The sequence below is a fragment of the Lagopus muta genome, chromosome 20 (genome assembly GCF_023343835.1).
Source record: "Lagopus muta isolate bLagMut1 chromosome 20, bLagMut1 primary, whole genome shotgun sequence".
In the NCBI taxonomy this organism is placed as follows: domain Eukaryota; kingdom Metazoa; phylum Chordata; class Aves; order Galliformes; family Phasianidae; genus Lagopus; species Lagopus muta.
The window spans coordinates 9,343,048-9,356,048 of NC_064452.1; the positions used below are offsets into that span (position 1 = coordinate 9,343,048).

The window sequence follows — 13,001 nt, forward strand, 5'->3', positions numbered from 1 at the left end:
AGGCTAGCAGGGCAAGAGCCTGTGCTCTTGTCCCCATGATGTACGTGTGGATTACTTCCAGATCGGGAGGTCAGCCCAAGTGCTTTCTTGTTTGGCAGTGGAGGTGCAGCCATCCTATTTCTTTATTTCATAAACCTCGTACCCTGAAACATAGGGGCTTCAGGTTAGCCTTCCTGTTCTTAGCTTCTCCCTAAAGGAAAAAAATACGGGAAAAGAGCAGACAAAGGAGCAGGCAGCTTTAGGAATGGAGATGCCCAGTGTGTGCAACACCATGCACTTGCTTTGGCAGCCACTGCCCTGCTCCCCTTCTAGGAAATGTGTGATGTTCTGCCAAGTCTCAGTCCTCGCTCTGACAAAACCCTCACTTCAAGCAGTGCCTATTTCCTTCTCTCTAGCTGTCTGAATGTGCTGATGTTTTTCAGACTGTTTTCTACTTCTCCTATCTGTGTCTCCTCCCTTTCTGTGATCCCCACTGGGAGGACACAGGGAGATGAAGGGGAGCACATGCCTCCCTCCAGCCCAGAGGTCCCCCAGGACATTTGCCAGCCCCACTTGGGCTCTGCTTGCCTGATGTGGAGCTCCAGGGCATTGCTGTGCTGTGACACTGCTGCTGCTCTGTGGGTTTGTCCCAGAGGCTCAGAGCTTGTCCATCCTGATGGTGTGATGGGGAAAGCACTGATGCCTGTCTAGAGCCACTGGCAGGGTGACTTTGCAAGCCACCTGTCCCTCTTACCTCCGTCTGCTGGGAGCACAAAGAATTGATGTGTCGGAAGGCAGTGGGACCCTGTCTGTCTGACAGCTGTAGCTTCAGTGCATGCTTTCCAGAGAGTCGAAATTTCTTTGTAAGAGTGAGAAGGTACTTGGAAAGATTGAATTTTGTTAGGAACCAGGGAAAGTTGTAGTGAGCAAAGCTGTAGTGAGCAGGAGTTCTTGCAGGGCTTGTGCAGAAAAGCCATCAAGCTGAAAACATTGCTTGTCATGACACAACCTGTGGAGTTACAGTCACCTCAGTGCTTTATCTTGGAAAGGACTGGGCGTAAATCAGTGGAGGACAGGTAAACACAGCAAAGAACAATTGACAGTCCTGTTTCAGTGGGACACACAACAAAAAAGACAGAGAGACCCAGGAGAAATGCAAAGACATGTCTGAATACATAGCTAAAAATGTAAGTGGATGAGTTAGGAAGCCTGCCTTTAGGTGACATTTTTGCCATTAACTTTTCAGAATGTCTTTAAGAAAACACCAACACGATGGGACTGTGCAGTTTCCATGTGGAATTATAGAGAGGAGTGTGTCTCTTCTGGAGGCATGAGGGGGCACTCTGTGTTAAAGAAGGTATAAAGTCCAGTGACAAGAAACACAAAATCCCCAGTTGTGCCTAAGTAGGAATGAAGTGGTATTAGGGTTACAGTACACTGCTTTAGCACGGGCTGCAGAAGAAGAACTCATATAAACATGAGGCTCCTGAAATAATAGTGAGAGAAGAAGTGGAAAGAACGAGATGCTTTTGGGCACAGGCATTGCTTACAGGCACAGGAACAGAAGCCCAGAGTCACACATCTCACCAGCCAGAAAAAGGCCTCAAAAAGGGCTGGCAGGGCAGTGGAATTACAAACAATAAACCATTCTTCAAAAGCGAAGGTGTGGCCAGACGAGAAATCAGAGGGTTGAATATAAAGCTAAGAGCAGAGCCACATGAGGCAGGAAGGGAAGACTTCTGTGAGCAGCTTGTGCAAAGCAGAAGGGCTATTAATGCAAAGATGTTCATCTCCATCGGCAGGAAGAAGCGTGCCGCAGGCTCTGTGGCAGTGAGGTGTGTCTGGGAGGGATGTTCGAGGGCAGAGCACAGCAGAGAAGCAGAACGAACTTCCTGCATCAGTGATCAGCAGGGAAGCGCTCGAGGAGGTTCTCACCCCAGCACAGCTCGTGGGTTGGAGGATCCCTCCCAGATCACAGCACCAACGTGAGCATTTCCAAAACTCATCAATAAGGAGAACGGTAAAAAATTGCCAGGGGTGTGAGTTACTCACCGGAGCATCGTGCAAGGGTTCTGGCTTTAAAAAAGAGCTAAACCACGAGTGTGGACTATAATCTGCTGCCTATGCCCAGAGCCAGAAGGAAGAGTTGAGAGCAACATCAGCTTCAAATAGCTGGAGCCACAGAGCGATGAGCCTGACTTTCCTGCCAAGCAAATTGTTACAGATTCAAATCCAGGGGCTGACTTGTAGATGAATGGCTAAGCGTGAAATCCAGGGGAGGAGGCAGCACGGCTTTTGTAGAGAAAGATAACGCTTCCCAGATCTTGTAGGGGAGTGAAGCTCCCAAAGGATAAGAGAGAAGGTGATCAGAGGTAAATAACAGGCTGAAAAATAGGAGACAAAGTGCAGAGCAGTCTTAATGGAGGAAAGTAAGTCGGGAAGGGAGAGAAGTGGAGTTCTCCAGCTGTCAGCACCTTTCATCAAGCTCATAAATATCCTGGGCAAGGCGAGGAGATAACAGAGTTTGTAGAAGACAAAATCCTTCAGGACTGCCAGCTTTAAAGCTGGTTACAAAGTGCTACAGAAGGATCTCCTGTTGCTGAGTTATTGGGCAATAAAGTGGCAGGTGAAATTCCGTGTGAGTAACACAAAATGCCACACAAGCGCAGAGCTGCTTCTAAGAATGTATGCACTGCCACGGGCCCTTCTTACAACCTCAGGAAACAGACCTGGACACACTGTGAGTACTTCTGCCAAAGAGTTGCTCAGAGCTGTCTGGGGACGAGGAGGGGAGCAGCAGAAAGCGCTGCTGTGCAATTGTGTGAACCCGAGGTGCTTCCAGAGCTTTAGTGCAACTCATCACCACCTCTCATAAAAGGATGGAGCAGACCTGGGAGGGGTGCAGGAGGGTGCAATCACAGTGCTGAGGTTTTTCTGAGGAAACAGAATGTAGAGATTTTCACATGGGAAAATGATGACTAGTGGTGAATACGATACAAAATCAGGGAGAGCAGAGCAGACGGCAGCTAAAAGACATGCTCTTTTTCTTATGATGAAATAATGTGGCATCAAATGGGAAATGGAAGCTTTGCAACACCCAGTAAGGTAAGACATGGCTCATATTGGCGCCCTGTACCCAGAGGATGTAAGCGCCAGAAGTAAAATGTGTTTGAGAGCCTAGATCAAGAGCTATCAAATGCAGAGATGCAGATACCATCTCTGGCTCAGGAAGTCCCTAAAGCAGGGTATCCAGAAGCTGACGGTGTTCCTGTGGGACATGACACCCTCCAGGTGTGTGCATACCTTGCCCAGATCAGGTGATGCTGGATTTTGGTGAGGCTGAATCACAGCCCCTTTCCCAGGCAGTGCCACGCACTGGCACTGTGGCATAGCAGGGCACTAATGATGATCCCAAAGATGCCTGCAGCACCTTGGAGTTCATACGGCTTTTCTTGGTGAGGTTTGCATAAAGGTACATCCCTGCTTCCCCCGCTTGGGAATTGAGCCTGGGCCTTACAGCTCTGACTTGTTTCTCTGAAGAATCAATCCTCAAGCAATGCTGAGAGGATCCTTTTAAGAGAAGTCAGACAACTAGCAGTGAGTTACAGCTAGATGGCTTCCTAAGCCACCTGCACACACTCGGATCTCATTCCTGAGCAGATAAATTGCTCCCAGCAATTTATTTATCAGTGGTGGAACCTCGTGCTTTCTCTCTGGGAAATCTCATCCCCTGCAGCATGTCAGCATCCTCCCTCACTCCCCATCTCCTGCTCCTTTTCACAGTCTTTCCCTTTCATGTCGTGTCTTTGATCTTTACTAAAGAGGGAGAAAGGAATTAGGGGAGGAAAAGACCACCATTACAAGTTAACACCCACTGGACAAATCTCTGTTCTATCAGCAAGGTGTGTTCCTTCAGGTCTTCGCCCTGTGGGGGTCTCCAGCTCATCAGCTGTGGATCTCCCACCTCTCTGGCTCCTGATTCAGGACCTTTTTATACTTTCCTTTCAGTTTGTGTAGCAGGGGAAACTCCCACGTGTGCAGTTTTCAGAAAATAGTTTGATAATCCTCTTTGAGACTGGAGGCTTCTGGCCAACCAAAGGCAGTCGGGGCTGCCCAGCTTCCCTGTGCTGTGTGTAAATCAGCACGCCCGAGGAGCAGCTGGCAGAGGCTTCTTCAGTGGGCTGCTGATACACATCAACCAATGCCACGTCTCACAGACGTGTCTTCTGGTACTTCAGCCATGCCCTGCACACATACAGATGTATAATGCTGCGTCTGTCCATTAATTTTCCCACATCTGTGAGCTACGTTTTCAAAGCAGAATCTCCTTTAGCTGTTTCCTTCCCATATGTTTAATTTGCAGAGGCCCTGTTCCTACAGCTAGTGCTTGGTAATGAGCAAGAGTTTTCTGTGACTCTGATTTAAAAAGTTGTTTTGAATTGCTCTCTCTGAATAGCTGTGTGGGCATTTGTATCCTTTTGATCTCAAGAACATTCAGGAAAAGGGAAATGTGAAAAATAATGCATGTCTGCATTTTCTGGGCTGTGCTTATCTGTGTGAGAGCTGTGGGCAGGCTTGAGAGACATCAGGGAAAGGGAACACAGTGCACACGTCAGTGCTCAGCCACGTTAGGGAGAAAAGGACTGAAGCAGTAACCAAGGATGCACGGTTTCTAGGCAGCCCTTACACTGAGTGTTTCAGTGCAACCTACTCAGCACCTGCCTGTCAATAATTCACCAGGCAGATGGGGCTGGGGAGGAAGGAAGCACCATCCTCGCTGGCTGAGTGCGGGGCATTGGTGTTAGTGACCAACCAACACTCACTGGGTTTGGTGGTTTTTGAGACTCAGAAATGATTTGTCAATGCCTTGAAACACCTGTGCTGTTCCCTTCTTGCACTCACTCCTCTCTTGCAGGCTCTTTTTGTTGTCTGGAGTTTCTTTTCTTGCTGTCCCTTGTGCCTGGAGGGTGGTGCCATGGCATCTGTGAATATGAGCCAGCAGTGTTTTCTGGTGCCGATCATTTTTTACATGGCTGTACAGATTTTTCTCAAAGAGCACACATCAAAAAGCCCAAAAAGCTCCTAGCAGCAAGATGAATCCTGGGATGCACCACATCCTCAGCTTTTTCTGAACATTCAAATTGGAGTTTGATGTCTTATCTTTTTGTTTTGTTCTGTCTTAACATAGAGGAATAACCTGACTGTGGAAATGGCCAGAAAAGTCCCTCCAAAATACTGGGAGAAACACTGTGGCCTCCACTGCAGAATCTGTTCTGTCACAGCGGCTCTGGAGCATTTGACTCACGCTTCCTTTATTCTTTTTTTGACTGCAGGATCTGAAGAGGAGGTCCAGGATGTCCGTGAACACTCAGTTTAACAAGACACTGGCTCATTTGCTTACGGGAGAGCTGGAGTGGACAAAGATGTTCAGCAAACCAGCCGGAGTGGAGCTCACAGCTCAGCGTCTGCACGTGTTGAGCAGTCCTGAGCTGCACAGCCCAGCCGCGCTCAGCCCGCACAGAGCCGTGTGATGCTTGTGGTCTGCTCAGCGTTTCCATGTTGCGATGGTCACAAAAGCACAGAGCTGTGTTCTCCAGGTCCTCTCCTCCTGTGAAGGCCCAGGCAGCCCATCTTCATCCAGAGGCATCTGTCTGCATGGGCTGGCTCGCTCAGAGACCAGTCCTGGCAGTCCTCAGCTGGAGAGCTCGCCGACAGAGCAAGCTGCTGTTGCGGCGTTCATGCCATGTTTGTGCTGCAGGAGGTTTTGAAAAACACTTCAGAAATAAACAAGCCTTCGAGACCAAAAGCTGCAGGAAGGACTTTCTGTGGCCTGGTAGCTCCCAACTTCATTTCTTCTCTTAGGTCAAAAGCCGAACTTCTTCATTTAACTTTTCCACTCTTATTTCAGACACAGGAACAAGGTATTCTCCATCCCAGCACTCACAGGTCCATCCTGAAAGGTGCTTCTTCCAACCTCATTGGAAACTAACATCTCTCACCACTTCTGACCACTTCACTGTCCTTCAGCTGAAGCCAGCTCAGCCGTGTGCTGCGTTTGCCAGCAGCAGTGGAGATGAAGACCCAGGGACAGTGTCACAATTTCTGGGAAGAAGCTGGGTCAGATTCTCTCCATTGCAAAGAATCTACCCTCTCATCTCCTATTGCGAATACATCTCTCTTTCACCTGTAACGCCTCCATCTACTCTCAAAACAGGTGTGGACAGCTCTGTTTAGAGCTTATACATTTTGAGCATGTCTCAAAGTTGAGATGGCCCCATCACAGGAGTTGTGGCAAATCCTTGATTTCACGTGGCTCCTGCTTCTCTGCTTTTCTTGTTGCCCCAAGGGGAAAAAAAAAAAATATCCCAGTATAAGCATGTGTAATAAATGCAGAGCAGAGCCCCATCTGTCACCCAGCCTTATTCTTGTACTTCTGTGCGACTTGGAATGCCACCAGTTCTTGTTTCCTATGTCTCCTAATTTGGTGACATTCAAGTAAAATAAAATCCGGCAAATTCACACCACGATACCCAAACAGTTTTCATACAGCAAGGATTTAGGCTGTGGAGTTCACTGCCTTAACTGACCATTCAGGCCAAAGAATTAGCCAGAATCCCACGTGGAGAGCATGTTTATAGGGCACCAAGGCTATCTCAGGTTTTCAGAGTTGATGAAACATTGGGAAGGATAGGTCATAAGAGCTGAAGGTAACTTCTGACAGAAACCTGGTGTAGGGACAGAAGTTCCCCATCTCCTCTCTGATAATCTCTCTGTATCTTCCTGTCAAGCTGCAGCTTCTTTCTCAGTTCAAGAGCACATAGGCTAGATGGTCCCAGTTCAGATTAATCCAGCCTCTGCCTTCCTTCTCTTCTGATGAAAGCTTTTATGGAGCATGCTACCCTTAATCTTTGAAAGAGGCATCTTTGTCCCAGCTTCAAATCACTGACATGATGTTATTAAAAGCCAACCTGTAAGACTGCTTTAAACAAAACATGAATCCCTTGCTAGTGTTCCTTTTCTTGTGTCCTGTGATTGAGCTGCTGCAAGACCTTTGAGACTAGGGAAGAGCTAAATTTTTCATATCAAAGAACCCAGCAGAATTGTATTCTAGCCTTTTCAGGCTCCTCTTGTCCTGCAAGGCAAGCAGAAGACACAAGTCCAGATGTTTTCTCCCTTGCAGAAAAGCCAGTCTTGAAGAGAAAAAAGAAAGCCAGGAACAGGTCTGGATTCCCCCTGTTCAACTTGCTGTGTGTGTGGCACACGTCTTGTCCCAGCCAGCCCCCAGGGGGCTCAGATGACTTCACGGATGGGGGTGATGAAGTCAGGGTGCTCCCAGTGGTTTCTTTAGGAGTCAAGAAGGCTGAGAGCCTCCAGAGATGCATTTCACTGCCTCAAAGTAACGAGTGCCTCGTTTGCAGTCTGAAAGTACTCCTTTCCCTCCAAATCCTAAAGAAAAGGAGGACTGAATCTCAGCAAGCCCCAAGCTCCTTGGAGAAAGTGGTCAGTACTGACAAACCTTTCCACTCCTACTGCAGTATTACCGGGCTGTGCAGGGCAACGCCCGCCTCAAAGTGTTTTCATGTCCTGATTTTTATGCTGCTGCTACTTTTCATTCAGGAAACAGACATCTCTGATGCTGGGCCCTCTCGGTGGGGCTTGCCGAGCTGAACGTATGCAGGTCTGTGTAGGTGGGTTCTCAGGTGGGATGAGCGGGAGGAACTCTGCAGGAAGATGGTTTTTGCAGTCCTTTTCTGTAGATGGAGTGGAATCCTCAGCCACCTGAAAGGGAAGTGATGTCTGAGAATTTGGAAGATGGTTCCTCTCGGTTCCTGCACCTCTCGCTTCAGAGTGATACTTTCGGGTGGTCAGTGCCCTTGGGCTCTGTCAGTGCAAGTCCACAACACCACTGCAATGAAACAGCATTTGTTTTCCTTCACTGAGTCCAAAGACCAAAGCTGAAAACTGACGGAAGCCAGAACATCCCAACCTCGCTTTATCTACAACCAAACCATCAGTCCCTCCCCAGGGACCACTTTCTTCCCAGGACCTTCAACCCCACCATTACAGGTGGCTGTGGGCAGAGTGCCTGGGCCGGCTGGACCTCCTCCGATTCTGCACAGAGCCTCTGCTCCTCCCTTTTTTAAAGTTCAGATCCTTCTAAATGTGAATACAAGTTTGTTTTTTGTTTTGTTTTGCTGAGTCTATCCTGGGCTTGGGAATAAATTATCAACCAAAAATGAAAGAATAGGTTTTATATATATGCAAAACTGTGTATTTATGTCTGATAAAAAAACAAAGATGTGTGAATATGCTGATGTGCTCAAAAATATATTTATTTACTAATATATTTATCCACGTACCCAGCCTACCCGCGTGTTTTTGTTCTGCACAAAGCCAAGATGTGTGTTTTAAGGAGTTGCATGGCCTCGTGGCTGAAGTTCTGTGAGGCATGTGAGGGACGGGCAGCTGATCTGAGACAGCCAGCATGGCTTCACCAAGGGCACAGCATGCATCACACATCTGGTGGCCTTCTGTGATGTGACAGCATCAAGGGAAGGGCAACTGATGGTGTGTACCTGGACTCCTGCAAAGCCTTTGACGTGGCCCCCACCACATCCTTATCTCTATATATGGGCTCAAGGGGTGGGATGTTTGGTGGAAAAGGAATTGGTTGGAAGGTCGCAGCCTGTGGTCAATGTCTGTGCCAGGTGGAGGCAGGGACGAGCGGTGTCCCACGGGGGTCCATGGTGGGATCCGTGTTCTGACATCATTGTCAGTGACACAGATGATATTAAGTGCGTCCTCAGCAAGTTTGCAGATGACACCAAGCTGAGTGGTGCAGCTGACAGAACAGAAGGAAGGGATGCCATCCACAGGGACCTTCACAAACTCAAAATGTGGGGCCACGTAACAAAGCCAAGTGCAGAGTGCTGCATTTGGGTGGGGGCAATTCCGGATATGTATATGGACTGGGAGCAGAACTCAGAGAGCACAACGTGGTGGAGAAGGACGTGAGGGTCCTGGTGGATGGAAGACACCAGCAGCGTGCAGCCCGGAGAGCCGCCAGCAGCCTGGGCTGCATCGGCAGAGGGGTGGCAGCGGGCAGGGAGGGGACTGTCCCCCTCTGCTCTGCCCTCGTGAGGCCCCACCTGGAGTCCTGCGTCCAGGCCCGGGGCCCCCGGCACGAGAAAGACGTGGGGCTGTTGGAGCGGGTCCAGAGGAGGGCACGAGGTGCTCAGAGGGCTGGGGCACCTCTGCTGTGGAGCCGGGCCGAGGAGCTGGGGGTGTTCTGCCTGGAGACGAGAGGAGCCCCCCCAGCCCGTTCAACCCAGTCAAAGCCGTTCTATGATTCTACGGTCACGATGAAGCCGTTTCAGACCGGCGGCCGAGCGCCCGCATCCCCAGCCCAGCCCCGACCCCCCCCCCCCCCCCCCACCCCCGCCGCTCCCCCGCCCCTCCCGGCTCTCTGCCGCCCCCCTCCGGGCTCTGCCCGCTCCGGTTCCGCTCTGCGCGTGCGCGGCGGCGGCAGCAATGGCGCTGGAGACCGTCCCCAAAGACCTGCGGCATCTCCGGGCCTGCCTGCTCTGCTCCCTCGTTAAGGTGCGCTCCGCCGGGCCCGCTGCCTTCCCCCCGCCCCGCACGGACCGCTCTGTCCGGGCCTGTCCCGCTCACAGCCCCGCCGGGACCCGTCCCGCCCCGCTCGGGCCTTCCTCCGCCGCCGCCCCCACCGCGCGGCATCGCGGGGCGCTGCTGGGCGCTCAGTGATCCCATGGTTCTGTGGCCTCAGTGGGTCGCAGTGGTCTCAGTGGGTTTCAGTAGTCTCATGGTTCTGTGGTCTCAGTGGGTCTCAGTGATCTTGTGGTTGTGTGGTTCTCCGCTCAGACCCTCGAGCAGTTCGAGTACGACGGCTGCGACAACTGCGATGCCTACCTGCAGATGAAGGGCAACCGCGAGATGGTTTACGACTGCACCAGCTCCTCCTTCGACGGGTGAGGGGCCGCGATGGGCTGCGCGGTGGCAGCAGGCGGCGACAGCCCCCTCACATCTCTCTCTCCCACAGGATCATCGCCATGATGAGCCCCGAGGACAGCTGGGTCTCCAAGTGGCAGCGCATCAGTGAGTGCTATCCGCTGTTCTGCCCCACAGCCTTCTCCGGTAGTGATAGGGCAAGGGGGAATGGCTTTAAACTGAAAGAGGGGAGACTCAGGTCTGATGTGAGGGGAAATTCTTCACCCAGAGGGCGGTGAGGTGCTGCGCTGCTGCCCAGAGCTGCGGGTGCCCCGTGCCTGGAGGTGCCCCAGGCCATGGATGGGCCCTGGGGGGCACCCAGCCCATGCAGGGATTGGGCTGTGAGGTCCCTCCCAACCCCAAACTCCTCTGGAGTTCTGTGATGCTGGGCAACAGGATTTCTTCTTTGGGCTGCTGCAACTCCTGAGGAGGGGGCACCTGCACAGGGTGAGGCTGCTGGTGCTGTTTGCCCACCCGGCTGCTTGCTTTCTTTCCCTCAGGTAACTTCAAGCCTGGTGTGTATGCAGTGTCTGTGACCGGCCGCCTGCCCCAAGGTAACGCTGCTGCTGAGTGAGGAGTGCTGCTGCACAGTGGCCTCTGAGGGATGGGTTATTTTGTATGCTTGGTGCTGTACGTTGCCCAGTTACACTCTGTGAGTGTGTTACACTGATGAAATCAGCATTTGGGGGTCCATTAAACAGTGTTACAACAGGCCCTGAGCATGAAAGGATTAGCCAGGTGACTGCGAAAAGGTGTGGAATGGGAGGCAGGGTTCCCTGTTCTGCAGACAGGCTGTCTGTGGTCATCCAGCATTCTGCTCGCCAAAAGTTGGTATGAAAATTCGGCTGAATAAAACCTGTGATGCCAGGTTATACATCAGAGCAATGAAATGGGATTAAAGCCTGACTACGGAGAGTGTGCTCACTTCAAGCTGTGCATCTTCAAGGAAACAAAAATGAATGGTGTGGAAAGGGGTGCAGTTGGGAAAATGAGGAGGAGTGGTGAGCAGGTATTCCTTTCCACTGCAGTATTGCACTGAGGGCTCTCATCAAGTTAAGGTGGCTTTTGTTCATTTATAGGTGCAGTGAAGGCTGTAGTGAGTTGGCCCTACCTTCATAAAGGAGAAATCACATTTTCTATTTCTCATGTCTGCAGCCTAAGATCAGACTCCTAACCTGTGTCCCAAGAGGGCTGCAGTCTCCCACATTTGGTGTAAAAGCTATACTTCTGTTTGGAATGTCATCTCCCTTATTGCTAACCTGAGCTCCACCATCTGTGTTAGGGGAAAGCTGAAGCACCATGAGGCACGAGGCCTCCTGCCACAGCTTTGGGCACATCTGAAGCAAGTGGAGCGTAGCAGTGATGCCATGTGCTCTGTGCAGCTGCGGGCAGAGCGCAGCTGTGAGCGCAGGACAGGAGGGGATGCATATGGGAGATGCTCTTGGGCTTTGCTTAGTGTGGGGAACATCCTCACATCACAGGCAGAAGCAAGGAGGTGCTGGGAAGCATGAAAGCCGGCTGCAGCCGAGGGCCTTGCAGGCTGTCATTTGGCTGTCCAGGCTGTGTGGTACTGGTGAGAGCTGTCCTGAGCCATGTGATGCTCTTCTGTCACTGCTGTGGTGCTATTTAGAAGGTGGGACTTGCAGACAAATCACAGAAGTGGCTGGGAGGCTTAAGAACAATCTTCAAGAGCTTGGCCTATGCGGTACAGTCATGATATTCAAACATCTGCAGGTAGAAAATGATACAATAAAGTCTCTGCCCAGCTTTTCTTTTTTTTTCCAGGGCAAAAGTTGAGTTGATATTTGGGTGCTCTGTGTAGGCACTAGAGGATGGAACAGTTTTCACAGTGAAGTTGACACACTGTTAGAAGGAACTAAGAAGAAGATTGTCCAGTTCTTAAGCTCTGCAGTGAAAGCTACATGATAGAGCAGCCAGATTTTTTTAGGGCTTCTCATTCCTTGTGCAATCTGAAACGTGTTTGTGTCCTTGTTGCAGGGATCGTCCGAGAACTGAAGAGCCGTGGTGTGGCTTACAAGTCACGAGACACAGCTATCAAAACCTAAGGAGCCCTGGTGCTGCCTGGAGGATCCCCAGGTGCTCTGCTGTGCTGCTCAGCGAGGCAGCTGGCATGTGGGGCACTGCTCTGAAACCTTTTAGTTTTAGCGTGAGGGACCTGGGCTCTGAGGGAGCTGCTGGCTCAGCTGCTCTCGCTCCGTACCTCTGGACTCAGCCATGCCACTGTTGGACCACAAAGATCTTAAAATCAGCTGCAGCCTTGACAGGGAGGGGAATGTGAGTAGGGCTGGGAAAGAGGTGTTGAAGGGAGATGCATAAACCTTTTATAGTTGGCATGGATACAACTGATCTGGGATACAACTGTAAATATTTCAATAAAACTTGCTTTCTGGTCAGAGTGGAGTCAATCACTGTGTATTCAACCACTTGTTTCACCCACCATGGGGAGCAGAAGGCATGGGAGGGTTTTGCACTCAGCCCCAGACCTGTCACACTGCTGGTGTAGTTTGGAGGTTTCAGCCACCACAGCTTGTCCATATGGCAAAAAATCCCAACTCAGGAAGTGGATCCTATCCTTGCTGAGTGTTGGTGTCCATTACAAGACTTGGGATTTGTGCTTTACGTCTCTTGGCTGGAGGAAATGTGTAGGATGACTACAGGGCTATGGGTGGGTGTAGCACCAGGGCCAGGCATGACTGCCATATGTCATGGCCTGGAGATGTTGGGCCCTGGGGGTATTTCTGGGCAGGCTGTGCAGGGAGAGGCACGGGGCAAGCTGGGGATCCCACAGAGTGCAGCTAAAAGGAAAACTGCCTCCAGCACTGCCAGGTGATCCATCCCAGGCTGGATACATCCCTGGGCAGCCTGGTCTGGTTGGTGACCCTGCCCATGGCAGGGGGGTTGAAACGAGATGATCATTATCATGATCATCTATCATGATCTAGGCCAGTCAGCCTCACCTCTGTCCCTGGAAAGGTGATGGAACAGTTTGTGCT

General features: G+C 50.9%; 2 protein-coding genes across 2 annotated transcripts in view; both read left to right on the plus strand.

Moving 5' to 3' along the window:
- Positions 1 to 8,306, plus strand: part of RNF43 (ring finger protein 43) — a 52,776-nt gene extending 44,470 nt beyond the window's left edge. Inside the window, exon 9 of the mRNA XM_048966850.1 lies at positions 5,313 to 8,306. Coding sequence (XP_048822807.1) covers positions 5,313 to 5,356 — 44 coding nt within the window. The 3' untranslated portion in view covers positions 5,357 to 8,306. The remainder of the gene's footprint in view (positions 1 to 5,312) is intronic.
- A 1,158-nt stretch (positions 8,307 to 9,464) lies between these two features.
- SUPT4H1 (SPT4 homolog, DSIF elongation factor subunit) lies at positions 9,465 to 12,401 on the plus strand. The gene is made up of 5 exons (XM_048966699.1): positions 9,465 to 9,579; positions 9,862 to 9,968; positions 10,040 to 10,095; positions 10,488 to 10,541; positions 11,986 to 12,401. Exons 1-5 carry the CDS (start codon positions 9,511 to 9,513, stop codon positions 12,051 to 12,053), a joined length of 354 nt encoding a protein of 117 aa, XP_048822656.1. The 5' UTR covers positions 9,465 to 9,510; the 3' UTR covers positions 12,054 to 12,401.
- Positions 12,402 to 13,001: the final 600 nt, after the last annotated feature.

Excerpts from the sequence above, each read along its gene's own strand:
- SUPT4H1 (XM_048966699.1), top strand. The coding sequence starts at position 9,511 with ATGGCGCTGGAGACCGTCCCCAAAGACCTGCGGCATCTCCGGGCCTGC. Across the intron at positions 9,969-10,039 it reads ACCAGCTCCTCCTTCGACGG|GATCATCGCCATGATGAGCC; the intron begins GTGAGGGGCCGC and ends TCTCTCCCACAG. Across the intron at positions 10,542-11,985 it reads GACCGGCCGCCTGCCCCAAG|GGATCGTCCGAGAACTGAAG; the intron begins GTAACGCTGCTG and ends TCCTTGTTGCAG.